Source organism: Rhinopithecus bieti, unplaced genomic scaffold (assembly GCF_001698545.2).
Source record: "Rhinopithecus bieti isolate Rb0 unplaced genomic scaffold, ASM169854v2 scaffold_70890, whole genome shotgun sequence".
NCBI lineage: Eukaryota > Metazoa > Chordata > Mammalia > Primates > Cercopithecidae > Rhinopithecus > Rhinopithecus bieti.
Genome location: NW_016827312.1, coordinates 772,939 through 796,524, shown reverse-complemented (window position 1 = coordinate 796,524; position 23,586 = coordinate 772,939). Strand labels below are relative to the sequence as shown.

Genomic DNA, 23,586 nt, shown 5'->3' with positions numbered 1-23,586 from the left:
AGGAAGCAGTAAACAGAATGAGAGGATCAACTTGGAATTTATTTTCCTTCAATGGGCTTTTGCTAAGGCATTGCTTGGTACAGCATTCTGTACAGCCAGAAAGGCAAAAGGAAAATAGCTACAGTCTCCTTTCTGTAGGCCCAGTATTGATTTGGGAAGATGAGAAAAATGTTAACTAGTATAGAGTTTGTATCATACATGAGAGGAAATAATTTCATAGATTCAAACACAGGAGTGGGTCGTCTATCTTCTAAGATGAAATTAAACCCCCTGCACTTAAAGTTGAGAACTTGGTGAAGCTTACATTCTTTATTATGAAATGCATCATAACAATGTATTCTGTATTTCTTTTTTCAGTTATAGGTGACGCAACTTGCAAAACAATCCTGAAACATGCAACAAGAATAATAATATTTAAATGTAACTTAATCATTATACCTCTTTATCCATCAAAGTGAATTCATTCCATTCCCTTTCATCTGTGCTCATACTTTGCATCAAATATTGGGTAAACCAAAGTGTGTAGGAAGAAATAAATGTTTTCATAGTCATTACTCTTTACAATGGGAGTGATAAAATTCAAGCACATCTTTTTCAGAAGCTTTGTTAAATCAAGTGGAGTATCCCAGATAGTTTTCACCTTCCTTCTGATTCCGTGTTGCTTGACTCTGAATTTCAGAGCACCCCCTATTATTCCAAATGTGCCTTTCCTCTGGGCCTGGAATGCCCCAAGTGAATTTTGCCTTGGAAAATTTGATGAGCCACTAGATATGAGCCTCTTCTCTTTAATAGGAAGCCCCCGAATAAACGTCACCAGGCAAGGTGTTACAATATTTTATGTTGATAGACTTGGCTACTATCCATATATAGACATAACCACAGGAGTAACTGTGCATGGAGGAATCCCCCAGAAGGTTTCCTTGCAAGACCATCTGGACAAAGCTAAGCAAGACATTATTTTTTATATGCCAGTAGACAATTTGGGAATGGCTGTTATTGACTGGGAAGAATGGAGACCCACTTGGGCAAGAAACTGGAAACCTAAAGATGTTTACAAGAATAGGTCTATTGAATTGGTTCAGCAACAAAATGTACAACTTAGTCTCCCAGAGGCCACTGACAAAGCTAAACAAGAATTTGAAAAGGCAGGGAAGGATTTCATGCTAGAGACTATAAAATTGGGAAAATCACTTCGGCCAAATCACTTGTGGGGTTATTATCTTTTTCCGGATTGTTACAACCATCACTATAAGAAACCCGGTTACAATGGAAGTTGCTTCGATGTAGAAATAAAAAGAAATGATGATCTCAGCTGGTTATGGAATGAAAGCACTGCCCTTTACCCGTCCATTTATCTGAACACTCAGCAGTCTCCTGTAGCTGCTACACTCTATGTGCGCAATCGAGTTCAGGAAGCCATCAGGGTTTCCAAAATACCTGATGCAAAAAATCCACTTCCGGTTTTTGTATATGCCCGCCTAGTTTTTACTGATCAAGTTTTGAAATTCCTTTCTCGAGTAAGTAAATCAAGGTATGAGGGCTATGAAATGAAATTCACAAAATATGTTTATTGAAATTTAATATCATTTTCGAAGGGAGTGAAATCTAGTTTATGAATGCAAAATAAGAATATGCTTAATCTTTAATGTAATGTCTTTATCTCTTAGTAAGCAGGGAGAATTAGGTAGTATAGACAGTGTATGAACTCAGTTCCTTTTTTTCTTTTTCTTTCTTAGGGCTGCTGTCTTTTCAATAGAAGTGATTGAAACAATAGTAGTATCTTATTTGTTTTATAGTAAGGCAATTGCTGGGCAAGAGATAGAAATAGTGGGGAAATATTAAAATTATTATTATTGGGTCAGCATGCTTAGCTTCGGTGTTACTGTCCTATGTATAGCACTTTCATTTCGTTTTTATCTGCTAACTCTTTCTGTCACATTTTCCAGGATGAACTTGTGTATACGCTTGGCGAAACTGTTGCTCTGGGTGCTTCTGGAATTGTAATATGGGGAAGCCTCAGTATAATGCGAAGTATGGTAAGTTGAATTGGTAGAAAATAGGTGAAAATATTTCTATGTTTAATGTTTTTGGGGATTGTTTTGGCATTAAACAAGAAAATAAGTAGTACTCTGCTTAGCAGGCAGTAATAGGTGCTCAAGTAATACTGGCTGAATCAAAATATATTTGTGTGGTGGTTGTAAGGCAGAAAATAGTATACCCGTTTTCCAGTGGGGAAATAGAAATTCAGTGAATAATTGATTTTCTTTAGGCTACATGACTATTAAGTAGCAAAAACAAGACTACAATCTTAATTTTCTGGCATGGTGTTTGGTATCAGAAGATAGGTCCTTGTTCCTTTATTTTCATTCTTGTTTAATTCTGTATATCAGATCTTTATCCCCCACCTCATCAACCTTCTTGACCTAAGAGGAAAGCTGTCCTATGGACATTGCTGAGTTGAAGCTGAATTTTTTCTTCTCTGGTGGATGTGGAAATACCAATGATGAACGTGCCATGAAGAATACCAGATGAAGCTCATGGCCCAAGGGTCCTATCTTAGGACCTTAGCAAATAGTCTATACTCTAGTAGTCTAAGAAAGCCTTTGAGAAGCATTGTATTCATCTCTTATTTTTTGGATAGAATAGACATAGTCTTTATTTAAAAATACTTAACAGCAGTTACATTTATGAGAATTTTTTAAGGTAATCTGAGCCCATCTGCCTATTTTGTATAACTCTTGTCTCTAATTGGATCTCTAATATAAAGGAATAACAGAAAATGTAAGTTCAGAAAAAGGTATATGGCCCTTGGTAAATTATTTTATGTGTCAGAAAATCATTGTAAAATGATAATTTTCTTAAGTAAATTCTTAATTTTATTAGTTGTTTCCCCAAATCCATAAACTCCCTTCTCAAATGTCCTATTATTTAAAACTTACACATATTTATAAATTCTCCATACTATTTTCTTTTCTTTTTTTAAAAAACTGAAAACTCCACTCTTACTCTGAGGAGGAGTGAATCAGCCATTCCTCAATGAATAGGATGACATGACATACTATTTAAGTGTCACACTTGTTTTTTAGTGGCCTTTTAAGTTTAGATTCAAATTCTACTACTATGTCTCTCAAATCATCTTCAGTATTATCCATACCAGAGACAGTCCTTCAACTTTTATATGATTATTTTCTCCTTAGTGGCATTGTCCCAAAATTGTCCCCTGTAGATTCTGTTGTATATATTTCTGCTACCTTTCTCAAATTCTGATCATTTTAAATAATAGATCTATCATTACTTCCCCTTTTTTCTATGTTATTTGCAATCAATAGTCATGGATTACTTGTCATGTTTTCTCTGATTCATTGACAACTTAAGAAACCGATAATTGCAGGTTTACTTGCAGTTACTGGAATTGACATAAAACAAATGCAAATGAGCCATTTCTTTTCATTCCATTTTATTAGATCTGGTGGTGTGACAGAGTCAGCCCTATCGGTCCCAACTGAGACCTAATTGTTAAATATTCAGGGGTTTTGTGAGCCAGTTGTTAATCACTGCCATTACTAAAATTAAACGATAAAACTTACAATAAAATCATGTTAAAACAGGTGACACATTTCAATATACCAATTATTTTACCTCATTTTACCATGGTCCATGCTCTTGAGATTATTTACATCTTTTGTACCTTTATAAATGGAAATACTATGTAATAATGTGCTACTTCATGCCATGCTACCATAATGGTGGTATACTTGATTCCCAGATCTGCATTCAGTAATGTTTGGGAGGTAGCTTGAAATTGGCCATGGTAGGAGGATTTACACCATGGAGCTATAGATATATATATTTATATATGTATTTATATTTATATTTATATATGTATATATATACACACAAATGATAAGAACCAGGTCTTACCTGTTACAGAGCCACTTTTAATGTATTTCCATAGACTACAAAGTATGCAGGTTAATGATTCTCAAGTCATTCTCACCCTTTTACTCCTCTTTGTGTAACCCTTGTCTCTGTGGAGTTGAGAAAGCAGCTGCAAAGTTATTTGAACTTGGTATAAATTCTCATTTCCCTTATATTGGGAACATAGTGTTGAAGAATATTGACAAAGCCTATGTACTCTTGGAACTTATGAGTACTTAAGAAGTACACAACTAAGAAACATATTTGATATGGCAAGTGCTACACAGAGAATTAAAACAGAGATGTGGAGAATTTAACAAGAAAGGTATCAGAGAAGGGCGTTGTCTAATTTGAAGCTGCCATCTGAATGACAAGATGAAGTCAATTGTGGTAAAAATTAAAGGAAAGACCATTCCAAGCAGTGGGAACAGTAAGTGCAGTTTGAAATGAACCTGCCGTGCTAGTGAAATAGCTACTATGTCTAAGGTAGAATGGATGTGGGAAGGTTGTACAAGAGGAGGAAAGGGTTATACCATGTCACATTGTGCACAAGTCAAGAGAAGAAGCTGAATTTCATTCTAAATACCATTCAAAACTATTGGATTGTTAAGAAGATGGATGGTGTATTAGTTTTCTATTGCTTTCATAAAAATTACAACAAACATAGTGGGTTAAAAAAACAGAAGAAATTTGTTATCTTGTAGTCTTAGATCAGAAGTCCAATATGAGTTTCAATGGACTAAAATCAAGGTGACAGCAGGACTGAATTCCTTTCTAGGAGAAGATACTTGCTCATTTGGGTTGTTGGCAGATTCACTTCCTTGTGCTTGTAGCAATGAGATCCCCATTATCTGGCTGGCTATTGGCAAATGGCTATTTCCAGCTTTTAGAGGCCAGTACATTCCTTAGCTCATGGTCCTCTTCTATCTTGAAAGTCAGCCAAGGCGCATTGAATCTCTCTTACACTTGGAATTTCTCCTTCCTTCACTTCATGTTTCTAACCCAGCTTGAAAAGTTTCTACATTTTCAAAGACTAATGAGTTACATTGAGTCCATCTTGATAATTCAGGATAATCTCCCCTTCTCAAGATCCATTCCTTAATCACATCTGCAAAGTCTCTTTTGCCACGTAAGCTCACATTGTCACAGGTTCCAGGGAATTAGGATGCAGACATTTTTGGCAATCAGTTATTCTGCCAACAATAGATGACATCATCTCAAGGAAGATGAAAAGAAATATATTCAGATGGAAGCTGCCAAGATTCCTTCACATGCCTGCATAGCTACCACCACCACTTCCTTTGGCCTGATAAAGGACTAGCACAACTACCTCATTCAATGGAACTGTTGATTATGAAAAAAAGTGATCAACTTCAATATTTCTCAGAGGATAGTGTCCAGGGTTTAGAACATGCCAGTTTCAAGATGAATCATTTTAGTTAGTCATCACTCATACCCTGCCAAATCTGTAACAGAGTTGTCATTATTCACCCATAACTTAACTATATATAGCATTTAGTAGAAAGTATACTCAATTGAACCTGTTTAACGTATTTGAGCCAGCAATTTATAAGCCAACTTATAAGCCTTTTCCATGCTATTTAAACTTGTCTGGCAGGCGAGGCATGGTGGATCATGCCTGTAATCCCAACACTGTGGAAGGATGGGGTGGGAAGATTGCTTGAGCCCAAGAGTTCGAGACCAGCCTGGGCAGCATAGTAAGACCTCACTTCTACCACAGAATAAAATCAAAATTAGACAGATTTGGTGGCATGTATCTATAGTTCCAGCTACTCAGGGGGCTGAGACAGGAGGATTGCTTGCATCCAGGAGATCAAAGGTGTAGTGAGTCAAGACTGCACCACTGCACTCTAGCCTGGGCGACAGAGTGAGAATTTGTCTCAGGAAAAAAAATTGTCTGACAAATGTAGTGTTTCTTACATTTATTTATAATTTATTGAGGGTCAACTGAAGATATGGTATGCCCCTGTGTTCAGCACATTTATAGGTATTGTTCTTTTAAAATCTATTTTCATAACTACTTTATGAGGTAAGCATCATAATTATCCTTATTTTCCAGATGATAAAGCTGAAGCATAATCAAGTTAATCAACTTGCCCAAAGTCACCCAGATAGGAAACTAAGACTTAGAAGGCTTAAGAAATTCCCAAGTTCCTACAGCTAGTCACTAATGGAACTGGGACTCCAATCAGGGCAAATGGATCCTAGAGACCATACTCTAACATACTGTAACAGCTGTAGCATTCTATCCCCTGATAATGTTATGAATTATGGAGGAAGAGCAAGAGTAAGGAATATTAAGCCTCAATTAGTCAATAATTCAGTGGAATGAAGTGGCATGTGAAACTTGTAAGTCTTACAAAAAACAGTTGGAATAATCTTGTTGGTAAAGGTAAAAAAGAAATTATCTTCTACTTCTTGCTACCTCTGGTTCTGCATTCTTCTGTAAAAAATTGCTTAATACACTAAATTAATTCACGTATCAACTAACTTGTCCTTTGATATTCTGTCTTATAATTTTACAGAAATCTTGCTTGCTCCTAGACAATTACATGGAGACTATACTGAATCCTTATATAATCAACGTCACACTAGCAGCCAAAATGTGTAGCCAAGTGCTTTGCCAGGAGCAAGGAGTGTGTATAAGGAAGGACTGGAATTCAAGTGACTATCTTCACCTCAACCCAGACAATTTTGCTATTCAAATGGAGAAAGGTGGAAAGTTCACAGTACGTGGAAAACCAACACCTGAAGACCTGGAGGAATTTTCTGAAAAATTTTATTGCAGCTGTTATACCACTTTGAGTTGTAAGGAGAAAGCTGATGTAAAAGACACTGATGCTGTTGATGTGTGTATTGCTGATGGTGTCTGTATAGATGCCTCTCTAAAGCCTCCCGTGGAGACAGAAGGATCTCCTCCAATTTTCTACAATACCTCACCCTCCACACTATCTACCACAATGTTCATTGTTAGTATTTTGTTTCTTATCATTTCATCTGTAGTGAGTTTGTAATTGCACGGGTTAGCTGAAATGAACAATATGTCCATCTTAAAGGGTGCTTTTTCAACTAATTAAATCTCTGAAAAGAGCAGCTCTTGTTGAAAGATCATTTTTGGAAAGTTCTGTCTGAATAACTATACTTAGAAAATGATAATTTCCTTTGAACTTGACAAACACTGCTATGTTTTATGAATTCTCAACCATGAGTTCAGGGATTTGTATTCCAGGAATCAATAGCTTATGTAAATACTCCAGTTTAGAGTACAGAAACTCATATTATGCGTTTCACTTGCAAAGCTGCCAGGATTGTTTCAACACTATCATTCTGCACAAGACACTGACATTTTGATAAATAAAACTTGATATAGAGTGTTTAAGAACTTGAAAGTGAAAAGCCTTTCAATACAACCCATCAGTAAGACTTAGAGTGCTTGGATATTTATGTTTCTCCTCTGCTCATAATCAAGAGAGAGAGGGAGAAGGAAAAAGTATGGGTGGAAAAGAAGAAAACAAAAGGAGGGAAGAGATAAGGGAAAATAATTAGTATTTTTTGCTTTCTCTGGTGCCATTGAAGACTCTAATTTGCACAGGATTGAAAGGAATATCTTCAGTGTATACAATTAACCTTTGACTCTGTTAAAGCACAGAGCAGTTGTATTTGAATTTCTTGCCTAGTCTGATCTGTACAAATATTACTACCACCTCTTTCCTTTCCACATTCCTCCCTAGAAACAAAAAGAGATGAAACCACATATTCCAAATCCAGTCGGCTAGATACTCTCAAATGATGGCACAAGTTTTCAGGATCTTAATTTTTTTGAGGCATTACATTTTTCATGAGAAAATAGGAGAATGTTTTACTTATTACAGATCTCGTTTCTTTATGTTTAAGTTTTGTTTAATATCTGAATTGAGACTGAGCTCTAAAAAGCAATGAAAATAATTCAAATGATTATGCATTTTTTAAAATTAAAAAAATTATTATGCATTCTTAAGCTTGAAGTTTTAAAATTGAACCACTTGTACAGTTTTTTACATTAGATTAGCTTAAAATCTGTTTTATTCTTTTTTCTTTTTTAATTTTAGTTGACATGTCCTAATTGTACATATTTATGATGTAGAGAGTGATATTTTGATAAATGCATACAATGTGTAATGATCATGGTAATAAGGATACCCAGCACCTCAAACATTTCTTTGTGTTGGGAACATGTGAGATTCTCTCTTCTGGCTTTTTGAACATACACAATGTTGTTGTTGATTATAGTCACTCTCCAGTGCTATAGAACACTAGGATTTATTCCTCCCCTCTAGCTGTTTTGTACCCATTATCTGGCCTCTCCCTATCCTTCTCTCCTCCCATCTTTCCTATCCTCTAATACTCATAACAATAATTCCGCTGTCTATGATTTCAAATTTTTTAGCTCCCACATATGAGTGACAACATGAGATACTTGTCTTTCCATGCCTGCCTTATTTCACATAAGATAATGGTCTCTAGTTCCATCTGTGTTGCTGCAACAAATGACAGGACTCCATTTTTCTTATGTCTGAGTAATATTCTATTGTGTATATATACCACATTTTTTTTAATCCATTCATCTGTTGATGGACATTTAGATTGACTCCATACCTTGGCCATTGTGAATAGTGCTGCAATAAACACGGGATGCAGATATCTCTCTGATATACTGATTTTTTTTCCTTTGGATAAATAGTGGGATTGCTGTATCCTATGCTTATTAGTCCATTTTCACATTGCTGATAAAGACATACCCAAGACTAGATAATTTATAAAGGAAAAAAAGTTTAATGGACTCTTAGTTCCACGTGGCTGGGGAGGCCTCACAATCATGGTGAAAGGTGAAAGCCATTTCTTACATGGCAACAGCAAGAGACTATGAGAGACAAGGGAAAGGGGAAACCTCTTATAAAATCATCAGATCTTGAGAGACTTATTCACTACCACAGGAACAGTACAGGGGATATCTCTCACCGTGATTCGGTTATCTCCTGCTGGATCCCTCCCACAACATGTGGGAATTATGGGAGCTACAAATCAAGATGAGATTTGGGTGGGCTCACAGCCAAACCCTATCACTATAGTAGTTGTATTTTTAGTTTTCTGAGAAATCTTCATAATGTTTTTCATAATGGCTGGTCTAATTTACATTCTCACCAAGAGTTCCCTTTTCCCACATCCTTGCCAGTGCTTGCTATTTTTTGTCTTTTGATAATAGCAAGTCTAACTGGGGTGAAGGATATCTTATTGTGGTTTTGATTTGCATTCCCTGGTGATTAGTAAAGATGAGTATTTTTTTTCACAGACCTCTTGTTCACTTGTATGTTTTGAGAGATGTCTACCCAGATCCTTCAGCAACTTTTTGATTAGGTTGTTTTTTGCTGTTGAATTATTTGGGTTCCTTGTATATTTTATATAGTAGTCAATTGTCAGATGCATAGTTTACAAATATTTTCTCCCATTCTACAGATTTTTGCTTTACTCTGTTCATTGTTTTTCCTTTGCCATGCAGAAGCTTTTCAGTTTGCTATAGTCCCATTTGACTATTTTTGTTTTTGTCACCTGTACTTTTATAGTTTTACCCATAAAATCTTTGCCTTAACCAATGTCCTAAAGTGTTTTCTCAGTATTTTCTTCTAGTAGTTTTATAGTTTTGGGTCTTAACATTTAAGTCTTTAATCCATTTTGAGTTGTAATTTTTTTTTATTCTTATAAAGTCATTGCTGCTCTTTATGAAACAATACAAAGTGGAAAACTAAATGTTTCCTTCTCTCTTCCTTCTACGAGTGGCAACTCCTGGTTTCAGTTTTTTGTATATAATTCCGGAAATTTGCTAATAATATGGAAGCAAATGTGTGCGTATATATACACAAATAACAAATTGGTCTCTGGTGCCATAATTTTGGTAACTTGCTTTTCCATGTAGCAATATATTTTGGGTGTCTGTCCATATCAGTTCATTTTGTACTGACCACATCATGCTGTGATACCACTATATGACAATTTTAAAGGAAATTTCTTGTTGGTGAACATTTATTTTGTGGAAATTTTTTTCTCTGCCAAAAATTTTATAGTTAATATCATGTACGTATATACCATGGTGTACTTTTGCCAGGATTAAATGGAATTGCTGATGTGAAGGGTACATACATGTTAATTTAGATAGATATTGCAAAATTATCTTTCAAAAACTTTTGTTCCAATTAATGATCTTACTAATAGAGATGAACAACACTGGCCTTTATAGAATTCTGCAGTCATTGTTCACCTGATAGGTGAAAATGACATCTTGTTTTAACTTGGTTTATAATCAGTAATGTTGACATTTTTTTCATAGTTTATTATGGGTATCTTTTATTTTTCTTTTCAGAGTAAACTTTGTTTTCTCATTTATACTTAAATTCTATTTTAGTAGACAGTTGCCATTTCTAAAATTTAAGATACGGCTTTTAGATACCGTAGATTATAGTATGAAAACAGAAACCAAAGTTTAGCATTAAAAGAACATTTTATTTTTTATCCCTTTTATTTTATATGTGGCATTTCTCTATGAGAATTATCATTATATTTTTAAAGTATGTCAGTTACAAGGAATTACAAATTCATCTATCTACTGACTCTCATTGCTTTTATAAGGGTATAGGGCTATACAAAGTTTTGGCAAATTACTTTTTTATAAGAAATATCATTTAAACAAAATTTAAAAGTTCATGAGCTGTTAGTTTTTCATGGGAAGCCTAATTCTTGGCAGCAGGATATAGGGGAAAGAGCAAGCTAATCCCGGTTTAGCAATTTGCAAGCCGCTGACTTTGAGAAATTTAACTTCTCTGAGTTTCTTTCCTCAACTAGGTCAATTGTTTAGAAGACTAGAAAAAGTAAACAAAAGTTAGCTAGTACAGTGCTTGTTATAAGAATGGTAGGTGCTCAATACATAGCAATGGTTATTTATTTGAAGAATGTATCTATCTTCCAAAATTTTCCTCTATTAGATGATTTAAGGTTTACATCTGAAAAAAAAAAATTGACTTAATATTTTACTTTGTAAGGTAGTATATTAAGTAAAATTTATTTATAACATCTTTAATTTGATTGAAAACTACAAATTATCTCATTTAAGCACTATGTGCCATTTTTTAAGTACTATATTACATGTACATGTCAATTATCAGAAAAATATTGGGACCTCCTTGAAGGTGTTTATCTTATGACTGATGTGTTACATCTGTAATTAGACTCTATGAACGTTTAAAACATTATGCTAATACAACTTTGTTCACTTACTTGCTTTCTAATCATTTCAATACAGGATATATTTAACAATAAACCTCAAAGTAGTAGGTAGAATATATAATTTTTATTGAAGCATATCACTTCTTTTATTCTAATTTGCTAATCCTAGATAACAGATACAAGGACAAGGATGGGTTTGGATAAATATACAATTATGTAATTTTTAGACTGTATCATTATAAATGATTTTATTTTCTCTGCTAGGTTTTAAATTTTGACTTTTAAAATTTTAGTTTAAGAGACAGGATATTTTGCCATTTGACTCTGTTACTCAGGCTGGGATGCACCAGCATGGTGATAGCTAGCTCACTGTAACCTTGAACTCCTGAGCTCAAGTGATCCTCCCGCCTCAGCCTCCTTAGTAGCTGAGAGTGCAGGTGTGACCACAGCTGTGACCCACCACATGTGGCACTGCTAGGTTTTAATTAAAGACTGGAGGTAAAGACATTTCTGGGTTCAATATACTGTGCTTATAACTTTGTAAAAGTAGGAAAAACCATTAAAACTGAAATATGTATTATACAAATGTTTTGAGGGCTGAGCAGCCAAAAATAAATATACAATTTTTGTATCCTGTAGAAACCTTAATTCCCGAATAGTTAGGATTGCCTTTAGTGACGAATACTTTTAGTGATGTTCTGTTTCCACGTGATGCTGCCAATTAGTCTGACTGAAATTGTTAATCACCACTTTACAATTCTTCATAAATAAGAAGAGCTTCTGTTTATTATACAACAATCATATGCTTTACATACAACTTCTCATTTAATAATTTTTCTTCCAGTTGAAATAACTACACCTTAGATAAGTGACTTGCCCTGGGTCAGACAGCTAATAAGTCCTAGAGGCTGAAAAAAGATCGGAGTGGGTGACTTTGACTCCCAAGCCTGTGCATTCCACCATTATACAATACTGCTCCTGCAAGGATGTGAAGTCAAGTAACATTATAACACAAAGGAACTAGTTCTTATTTCTTTTCACTCCAGCCTTCAGAGTAGCTTCTGACCATGGGTAAAACAAAAGAAACGAATTTTTCTTTTGTTGCATTTGCTTTTGGTGTTTGTGTCATGAAATCTTCGCCCTTGCCTATGCCCTGAATGGTATTGTCTGGATTTTCTTCTAGGGTTTTTATAATTTTGGGTTTTACATGTAAGTCTTTAATTCATGTTGAGTTAATTTTTGTATAAGGTGTAAGGAAGGGAGTCCAGTTTCAATTTTCTGCATATGGCTACCCAGTTCTCCCAGCACCATTTAAGAAATAGGGAATCCTTTCCCCATTGCTTATTTTTCTAAGGTTTGTTGAAGATCAGATGGTTGAAGATGTGTGGTCTTATTTCTGAGTTCTCTGTTCTGTTCCATTGATCTATGTGCTTGTTTTGTACTAGTACTATTTTGGTTACTGTAGCCTTGTGGTATAGCTTGAAATCAGATAGCATGTTGCCTCCAGCTTCACTCTTTTTGCTTAGGATGTCTTGCCTCTTTGGGCTCTTTTTTCATTCCTTGTGAATTTTAAAATAGTTTTTACTAATTCTGTGACAAACGTCAATGATAATTTAATGGGAATAGCATTGCATCTATAAGCTACTTTGGGTGATACAGCGATTTTAACAATATTGACAAATGGTATCTAATTAAACTAAAGAGCTTCTGAACACAAAAGAAACTATCATCAAGTGAACAACCTACTAGAATGGGAGAAAATTTTTGTAATCTGACAAATATTTAATGTCCAGAGTCTACAAGGGACTTACACAAATACACAAGAAAAAAACAACTCCATTAAGAAGTGGGCAAAGGATGTGAACAGATATTTCTCAGAAGAAGACATTCATGTGGCCAAGAAACAAATGAAAAAAAGCTCAGTGTCACTGATCATTAGAGAAATGCAAATAAAAATCACAGTGAGATACCATCTCACATCAATCAGAATGGCAATTATTAAAAAGTCAAGAAACAACAGAGGTTGGGCCGGGTGCGGTGGCTCACGCCTGTAATCCGAGCACTTTGGGAGGCAGAGGCAGGTGTATCACGAGGTCAGGAGATTGAGACCATCCTGGCTAACACAGTAAAATCCCGTCTCTACGAAAAACACAAAAAATTAGCTGGGCGAGGTGGCGGGTGCCTGTAGTCCCAGCTACTCGGGAGGCTGAGGCAGGAGAATGGCGTGAACCCAGGAGGCGGAGCTTGCAGTGAGCCGAGATCGCACCACTGCACTCCAGCCTGGGTGACTGAGTGAGATTCCATTTCAAAAAAAAAAAAGAAAGAAACAACAGATGCTGGTGAGGTTGCAGAGAAAAAGGAACATGTTTACACTGTTGGGGAGAGTGCAAATTAGTTCAACCATTGTGAAAGACAACGTGGCTATTCCTCAAAGATCTAGAAGCAGAAATAATATTTGACCCAACAATCCCATTACTGGTTATCTATCCAGAGGAATATAAATCATTCTATTATAAAGACACATGCACATGTATGTTCATTGCAGCCTTATTCACAATAACAAAGATGTAATCAACCTAAATGCCTACCAGTGGTAGACTAGATAAAGAAAATGTAGTACATGTACATCATGGAATACTATGCAGCCATAAAAAGGAATGAGACTATGTCTTTTGCTGGGACATGGACAGAGCTGGAAGTTGTTATCCTCAGCAAACTAACACAGTAACAGAAAACCAAACACCACATGTCCTCACTTATAAATGGGAGCTGAACAACGAGAACACATGGACACATTGGGAAAAACACACACTGGAGCCTGTGTAGGGGGAGAGCATTAGGAAGAATAGCTAATGGATGCTGGGCTTAATACCTAAGTGATGGATTGATCTGTGCGGCAAAGGACCATGGCGCACATTTACCTAGGTAACAAACCTGCACATCCTGCACATACACCCTGAAACTTAAAGGTTGAAGAAAAAATAAATATTTTTTTTTCTAGGTGCTGTATCATAGGGAATAGGTTATCAAGGGTCATCTGTTAATTTTTTATATGCTTTCAATATGGCTTTTATGGATTAAAGGAGACACTGGCAATTGAGAAAAGAGGACGCTTAGGTTGTTAGAAGTTTGCATCACTTTACAATTTCCTGGGCCTCATTTATAACACACAATAATAGCAGCAGGGGGCAGTAAGATAATGGCATCAAGTCCCCTGTGCTTCTTCAATAGTAACATTTCTGTGTCCTTGAAGCCTTTTGGTTTCAACAAACAGAAATAATAGCTAGTCACAGTGCTAGTCACAGTATGTATCCTGAAGAAAATCAGTCAGCTTATATTTCAGATAAATCTGGTATTACAATGTAAAAACAGTATATGAATAATGTTACTGTTTGGTGATTGTCTGCAAGTTCTTCTGTGTCCTTGAAAGATAATTTTTAAAAATTACTTATAAAATGGATTTAAACTTTTTTTCTACAAGTAAATTAATTTTGTGGTTATTTTGTCAGTGAGGGAAATGGTAGGGTAGGAAGTAAGTGATTATATATTCCCTGTGATTGTTTTATATATTCTTAGGAGTTATGCTGATAATTTTAAAACATAGACCCCAATATAGTATTTGTGAAACAGCACAGTGTCTGTGCATGTGTGTGTGCATGTGTGCACATGTGTGGGTGTATGTATGTGTGTGTGAGAGAGATGGAGAGAGTGTGAGAGCCTCTGGAGATTGCTGAAATGCAAGAAGGAAGGGGGACATGGTGGAAGATGGGAGTTGGGGCTGGAAATGTAGGTGTCAGATATGAAGTGTCTGCTGGATGATGTTAGTGAAACAGCAATTAATCCTTTAGCCCAGATTTAAATGGTCAGATTTGTATTTTAAAGCTGCAGAGAAAGTACGTTGTGGAGAAATTGGGTCTTTGAGTCTAGAGGCAGGAAAACTAGTTAGAAGGCTATTGCCATTATCTAGGCCAGAGAGGATAAAGTCTTGAATTAGGGAAGTATTAGGAATAGAGGGAAAAGGATAGAATTAGAAATCAATACTTGGATGACTGGATATGGGAGGGTCAAGGGAAAGCAAGGAACCTAATTCTTTGCAGGGCAGGTAAGCCCCAAAATTGGGTCTTAGCCTAGGAAGGTTCTTGGCTTTGCTCAGGAAAGAGTTCAAGAGTGACCCAGTGGCAGAAGAAAACAGCTTTATTGAGGTGGCAGTATTAGAGCTTCATGACCGCTACTGCCGAGCAGGGCTTGAAAGTAGCTACTAAGGGGCAGTTCTGCAGTCATATATACACCCACTTATAATTATATGCAAAGTGAGAGCAGGTTATTCAGAAATTTCTAGAAAAGGTGTGGTAACTTCTGAGCTATTGCCATGGAAAAAGAAGGCAACTTCCAGGTGTTGCCATGGCAATAATAAACTGTCATGATACTGGCAGGTGTGTCTTATGGAGAATTGCTTTTGGTGCCTCTTTCATGTTTCAGCCAATCTTCAATCTGGTCTGGAGTAAAGTCTTGCCTCCTAACCTCAATCTGACACCAAGTTCCTTGCCAGGACAATGTCATCGAGTCCTGAGAAAGGAGCACAGGTGGAGAAGCAGGTTTGGGGGATTAGGTTTTGAACATGTTGTATTTGAGGTGCCTGTAGGGTATCTTGATAATTTTTTTTTCAAAGCTATGTGATTTCAAAGTTCAAGAAAGAGATAAAGGCTGTGTCTTTAACGATGGATAATAATAGAGATAGTATGTCTAATAGTTTGAAAATATGGTTTCTAGAGACAGACTACCTGAGTTTGAGTTCTAGGCCCATTGTTCATTGGCTGTGTAAGCTTGAGCAGGTTACACAACTTGTCTGTGCCTTTGTTTCCTCATCTGTGTGAGAACGAAATTAATTGATATGTATAAGCTCTTTGATCAGTACTTGGTACATAGTAAGCACCATATGCTTGTTTGTTGTATTGCTGTTATTTTTATTTTAGCTCTTATTTTTTGATTACTCACTCTGAGCCAGGCCTGTGTTAAGAGATTATAGGCAATTTCTCATTAATCTACATAATACCCTATGACGGTGACACTGTTATTATCTGAAGAAATTGAGATCTTACTCTGACCAACTTTCTCAAAGTAACCCACTGGGAAACAAGGGCTAGGGTCAAGATGCAAACCAAGGTTGGAGTGCCCATTTTTAAAATGGGATTATTTGTTTTTTCACTGTTGAGTTGTTTGAGTTCCCTATATATTCTGGATATTAGTCCCTAGTCAGATGAACAGTTTACACATATTTTGTCCCACTCAGCAGGTTATCTCTTCACTCTGTTGACTGTTTACTTTGTTGTACAGAAGCCTTTCATTTAACATAGCCCCATTTGTCTATTTTTGGTTTTGTTGCTTGTGTTTTTGAGGTCTTAGCCATAAATTCTGTACTCAAGCCAATGTAATGAAGCATTTCCCCTGTTTTATGCCAGTAGTTTTACAGTTTGGGGTCTTATGTTTGAATCTTTAATATATCTTGAGTTGATTTTTGTATATGTTGAGAGATAGGGGTACGTTCTCATTCTTCTGCATATGGATATCCAGTTCTACCAGCACCATTTATTGAAAAGGGTGTCTTTTGCCCAATATATGTTCTTGGCACCTTTGTTAAAAATCAATTGGCCATAGAAACATGGATTTACCTCTGGGTTCCCTATCCCGTTTTGTTGGTCTATGTGTCTGCTTTTGTACCAATACCATGCTCTCGCTTTTGGTTACTATAACCTTGTAGTATATTTTGAAGTCAGGTAGTGTGATGCCTACAACTTTGTTCCTTTTGCTCAGGATTGTTTTGGCTATTTGGGCTTTTTAAAAAAATTCACCCACATTTTACGATTGTTTCTTCTATTTATGTGAAAAATGACACTGGTATTTTGATAGGGATTTCATTGAATCTATAGATTGCCTTGGGTAGTATATTTAATAGCTTTCATGTATGGTGAAGGAACTGAAAACTTGGAACCTCAGAGCTAGCTCTGTATTTTAAGAGAGGTTTCTCCTTTCCCTAGGGTGGTGGTCAGAGGAATTAATACATCATATCTTCTTCTGTGCCCCAGCTTAGTGCTTCCTCAAGTCCTTTAGTCTGGGTTCACTTTCTTTACCTGGAGTCTCCTGGGATTTATTCTGTATATCTCTATTAGTTTGCTAGTGATGCTATAACAAAGTGCCACAGACTAGATGGCTTAAACAACAGAAATTAATTTTTTTACAGTGGAGGCTGGAAATCTGGGATTAAGGTATTGGCAGAATTGGTTTCTTCTGAGAGTCATGAGGGATAAATGTGTTTCAAGCCCCTTCCCTTGGCTTGTAGGTGACTATCTTCTTCTTGTGTCTTCCATATGTTTCTGTCTGTGACCATGTTTCTTCCCCTTATAAGGACACCAGTCATGTTGGATTAGACAACACTCTAAAGACCTCATTTTCACTTAATTACCTCTGTAAAGATCCTGTCTTCAAATAAGGTCACATTTTAAGCCACTAGAGTTTAAGGCTGGGTGCAGTGGCTAATGCTTGTTATCCCAGAGTTTGGGAGGACAAGATGGGAGGATTGCTTGAGGCCAGGAGTTCAAGGCCTGCCTGAACAACACAGAGAGACCTCATCTCTACAAATACTACTACTACTACTACTAATGATCATGATACTAAGCTACTAGGGTTTAAGAAGTTCATCATATGAATTTGGAAAGGACACAGTTCAGTCCATAACAAAATCAGTACCTTTAGGATGTTTATTTTAATTGATAAAGACTTTGACTTTGATGAACCCAGTATACAAATGCTTGCACTACAAGTAAAGAAACATATTCTATTCCATAATTTTGTGGTAGCAAACAAAGGAAATACATTTTTGTTCTACATCCTCCCAGTCTGGTCTTCCTTTTCCAATTCATAAGATACTAAATAAAGATGTTTTCTTCCTTGACTTTATAAGGAAGACAGTTTTGAACTCAGTTTTAAAATTAAAATCCATATATGTTTCTGTTTACTCAGCTAACTCTGTCTCATGATCAATATCCTTTAGGAAATGAAAAAACCGTGATTATCATCACCAGCATCCTTGAGTATTAAGTGCAGTCACTCTCCTAGATGCTGTGGGGAGAAGGCAAGTTACAAAGATAGACTTTCCCTCAAGACAGTCAGATTTTCATGGTATTATCCTTAACCTTTTTGACATCATGGAGGCTTTCAAAATCTGATGAAGCCTATCGATTTTCTTTCAGAAGATATTTATATAAGATTATAAGAAAAATTATGTACACAGCTTATTTTATTGCATTGGATCAAAATGCTGTTTATAAAGAATTACACCTTTTCTGTCAATGTTAGCATGGAAAAGTAATTTCAGGCAACATGCTTAAACACTGGGGAAAGAAAAAAAATAAAGTTAAAATAAACTTTGGTTTTGCTAAAATAAATTTCAATGAGAAAGCATCTCTTCCTTATCATTTTTTTTTTTTTTCAAGATGGAGTTTCACTCTTGTTGCCCAGGCTAGAGTGCAATGGCGTGATCTCGGTTCACTGCAAACTCTGTCTCCCGGGTTCAAGCCATTCTCCTGCCTTAGCATCCCAAGTAGCTGGGGTTAGAGGCGTGCATCACCACGCCCAGCTAATTTTTGTACTTTTAGTAGATATGGGGTTTCACTATGTTGGCCAGGCTGGTCCTGAACTCCTGACCTCAAGGGATCCGTCCGCCTCGGCCCCCTGAAGTGCTGGGATTACAGCTATGAGCCACCACACCCGGCCTCTACCTTATTTTAAATGAGAATCTGAAATTGGAGAATGGTTTCTGACGTGGCAGTATGTGCACTTTCCTGCAGACTTTCTGTTTCGGTGGTAACACATTCTAAAAAGCTGGGTTCACAACAGCATGTTGTAGCAAATAGAATCAGTTCAAGCTCACAGATGACACAATGGGCTTGTGACAAGGAAACAACAAAATATTTCAAGACTATCTGAATTAGATTTGCGTCCTTTAATTTCCATTGGCTTCACATCACTGAGTTTCATTTTCAGCAGGGGGAGGTTGATGTCAACAAAGGAAGAATTAAGAGCCCATGTTTCAATTTTAGGGTTATCTGAGCAGAAGTACTTTAAAAAGAGTTATGCTGAGTTTTGGGTTGTCTGTATATTTCTATATCATAGATTTGTAAAAAAAAAAAAAAAAAAAGTTCATGTTCTGTTTTCATTTTCTGACAGAACATATTCAAAAGGCAATGATTCAAGGCCCTAGCATTAGTGGACACTTCGCTATAGACAAGCAGGACCATAGAAAGCAGTGAGTCAGATCTACTGCATGAAGATACTTCCTCCTCTAAAACTGTGAAACTCCAAGATGTGCTACTCTGCAGCACAGGTGTTCTGTTTGTTCACAAAGTGTCCTGTGAAGTTTATGTGTAACAGAAACTTATCAACATTCCGAAGATGTTGACGGATTTTAAATTTCAAAAAGGGCTTGTTAAATAGGAAATCATCTTTGAAGGTGTTAGCCGGTTGCATAAAGAATCTTCTAATTCCTTCATCACATGTCTCAAAATATTAACTTTAAAACATCAGTCGTCATGTAATTATTTTATTTTATTTATTTTTTGAGATGGGATCTCAATCTGTACCCAGGCTGGAGTGCCAGTGGCGTGATCTTGGCTCACTGCAACCTCTGCCTCCTGAGCTCAAAGGATCCTCCCATCTCAGCCTATGCGGAGGAGCTGAGACCACAGGCACGTGCCACCATACCCAGGTAACTCTTTGAATGTTTGGTAGAGATGGGATATCACCATGTTGCCTAGGCTGGTCTTGAACTCCTAACCTCAAGTGACCCTTGCGCCTCAGGCCTCCCAAAGTGTTGGGATTACAGGAGTGAGCCACCGTGCTTGGCCGATAATTTCATTTTAAATAAGTACTACTTTTACCTGCTTCTTCTGCTTCAAACCACACAGTAAATTATTTCTTGGGTACATGACTTTTACCAATTACCTTGTTTCTATTTTGACACTGTGCTGCTGCCTAGTGTCAAGTCAGATCAAATTTTGGCGAAGTTTTTCCTTTTCGGCTCCAGCCTTCCCTTCTTAAAACAGATCTATGCTAATATATTTTTGGAAGAAAAAGTATGAGACGGCACTTCAGCATCTTTGGCTTGATGCTCCTTGCATTAGCAAGAATGTTGTCATAAACAAAGCACTTGGGCTTTGCTGTTCTATCATACATAGCAGAAAGCAAAGGCAAAGGATATTTGATATTTTTTGTTAGGTTTTTTATTTATTATTTTTGACATTTTTCTAACTTAAGCCAGTGCTAAAGTAAAGATAGATGCTCATGATAATCATCACAGGACACAGATTCACTAATTCCTACCGGTGGGAAGCTGTTGTGACATATCATGACAACACTGATGAGTATATAGTGCTTGTCTACAGGAGCAGCCCTTAATAGACATGAAAATAATGTGTACAGCAGGATGATTTGGCAAAATAAAATAAAAATCTCTGCTGCGTATCTGTGTGCATTTCTGTTTGTGACTGTATGTGTGCATGCAGGTACATATCCACATGCCTGATTCACAGACATCCCTTCGATGTCTTTCCTCAGACATCAGGCTAAGATCCCTGCTGTAAAGAAGAGGACAGCCCCTTCAACTGACCCCAAATTAAATGTGATGACAAAGAGCCGTGCGAGCCCAATGAAAGGAGAAACCCCCTTTCCTGGTGGCCTTAGAAAAGGCTTCACAAGGACCCAGTAGATAACATTTGAGCTGCAACTTCAAGGTTGGGTAGAAGTTTATTAGGTCGAGAAGAGGAGAAAGGATATTCCAGGCAGAAACTAAAAAGGGAGATGTCGTAATCTGGGAAATGTCGGGGAGTGTGGATGACGCTAAGAAACTAAAAGGTTATGTGGGAATGTTTAGATATGGAGACACAGCTGACTGCTCAGGCTTGAATTTTAACTCTGCTATTTATTTTTTTTGACCCTGGACAAATTATTTAATCTCTTTTCTGCCTCTGTTTTCTCATTTTTAATATGGGAGAGCAGTTGGGGTCAATATGTGCTAGGCATCTTGTGTTTGCCCAGGTAGGATTTCTTTAATCCCTCGTTGCCACACTAAATGCATGAATGCCTTATGAATATGGACACAGCCACTCTCCTCTTTGTTAAGGGTGAGCAACAATAACAATAATAGTAGTAATTCTAGTAGATGAAATACAAGGAACCTCTACCTTATGCCAAGTATTCTAATTAGTGCTTTGCATGTATCCTCACATCTGTTCCTCATAATACTTGAGATAGAAGCTGTCATTATGTCCATGATGAGGAAATTAAGACTTAGATATGCTAAGTGACATAGCCACAATTACACAGATAGCAGTGAGAGAGCTGGGGCTGAAATCAGATTTTTTCCTCTCTGCTATGTTTTAAATTTCCTCTGGTGGCTGATTTTCAATTGTATTCCGTGAACTTCATGCTCTGCCCCTCAGGTTGATGCCTCCCTTGGATGGTCTGCTCACATCTGATTGGCTTCTTTCCATGGTTCTCAGATCATCCTCTCCTGCTGGCTGCCCACACCTCAGTCTGAGTGCAGGTAACACATGCCCCCACTTGACCTGGAATTGAGGGAAACAGCTTCAGCTACAGCCCAGGGGTGTAAGACCCTGCTTGTCTGGGAGAAGGAATTTGAGGGACTAGTGAGCTATTGTCAGGCCTGAGTAAAATACTTTTGGCCATTGAAAGTAATGACCAAAACCACAGTAACTTTTGCACAAATCCAGTAGTACCCCTGATAGGTCTGTGTGGCATGAAAGTGTATTGTAACTGCCTTGGATTTCACATGTATGATCAGGAAACAAAACCCAGAGAGGAAAGAAAAAGAACACCAAATAATAAAACAAATTCTTTTAAAAGAGGCTCATAGCATCGGGGCGAATTCTTTTCTGGGGTCCATACAAACACGTGCTGTTCCTCTTCATTTCTTCTGAGAAATTCTGTCAGGCTACAATCAATGGAGGAGCCTGTTCTGCCTGGGGGAAATTATTCCAGTTGGATCGAGCTTCATTTATCTGTTGTTTATATTTTTGAATTTCCTCCTTCATATCTTTTCCTGTAAAATTATCCATCTGGCTTAAGGTTATAGAAAGGGAGTGTTGATTTCTGCCATTTTTATTTATTTAGGTCGATTCTGTGAAGTAGCATGGTAAAGAGTAAACTGGGACAGAGCAGAAAATGGGGCTTGCCCCCGACTCTATTACTCTCAGGAAGATTAGGGCTAAGGGTGCAGCTGTCCACAGCCCTATAAATCCCCTGGACTGCTTTCTGATTCTGATTCTCATTCTAAAACAATGTCTGAGGCTTCCTGCCACAGTGGATAGAATCCTTCCTCCTGCTTAGGATAGTTACGTTGAAAGTCACACAGATGGACTTTCTGGGTGGCATCATCTGCTTCTCTTACTATCCCTCACCCACATTTTGATTATACAATATATTTTGAGCTAGATTGTTGTCACTTCAAAGGCATATTTGTAGATATAAATTAGCAAGGGATTTCATTCAGTCAAGTAACATAAGAGAAACTTTGGCCTGAAACCTCTCTCCAAGATTACCTTCTTTACCATAAAAAAGTATTACTACATATTCTTGCATGTATTAACCATTGGGTCTCCCACATGAAAGCTTCTAAATGAGGAAATCAGAATAAAGACAATATTTATATCTGAATCACTTTGAGCACAAAAAGGGGTGCTATACAAATGGATACTTGCATTAGGGTTGCATTTGAAGTGATGGCTGGTCACACTGCAGTTTCATTTTAGTCCATTCCTACCTTGAGGAAGTTGCTCCTAAAAGCCAGACATGTTTACAAGGAACCCGGCAGCCAGGCTGTCAAGAACTTAGGTTTCCTAAGAATGAAGCAAGTTCTCAAAAGACCTCAGGAGCTTTTAATTTGTCCTCACAACTCTCCCATGAAGTAGGACATTTTTTACCTGCCTCCAAGCAAGCGGTAAAACATCTATTTGACTTAAGGTCACAGAGAGAGAGGGGAAGTGCCAGAGAAGACCAAAACAAGAACTGAGCCTGATGCGAAGCCTAGCTCTGTTAGCTCAACAAAGTCAAGGAGATGAGCACAAGGGGACTTGGCAGTGCAGTTGGTGTTTTCCACAGTGATGATATTACAATTAAGCAGACAAGGATGCTAAATGTATGCCTTGTGCCTTTCCTTAGACTGAAGAGACTCAGAGAACAGGGTGGGATGAGGATGGGCCAGTGTAGGTGAAGAGGAAAAAGCAGAGATCAAAAGTCCTTGTGTCAGGATAAGCAGCAGGTAGAGAGAGAAACTGAAGCTGAATGTAGACGTGATGAGGAGGGGGAGAGTGAGATAGAAAT

At 37.1% G+C, this 23,586-nt stretch overlaps 1 protein-coding gene across 2 annotated transcripts in view; it reads left to right on the top strand.

Annotated features, from left to right (window-relative positions):
• The window catches only part of SPAM1 (sperm adhesion molecule 1), a 36,240-nt gene extending 29,190 nt beyond the window's left edge, over nt 1-7,050 (top strand). For both annotated transcript variants that reach the window (XM_017863756.1, XM_017863757.1), the window contains 3 exons: nt 358-1,517; nt 1,947-2,036; nt 6,465-7,050. In XM_017863756.1, coding sequence (XP_017719245.1) covers nt 564-1,517; nt 1,947-2,036; nt 6,465-6,953 — 1,533 coding nt within the window. In that variant the 5' untranslated portion in view covers nt 358-563 and the 3' untranslated portion in view covers nt 6,954-7,050. The remainder of the gene's footprint in view (nt 1-357; nt 1,518-1,946; nt 2,037-6,464) is intronic.
• Nucleotides 7,051-23,586: the final 16,536 nt, after the last annotated feature.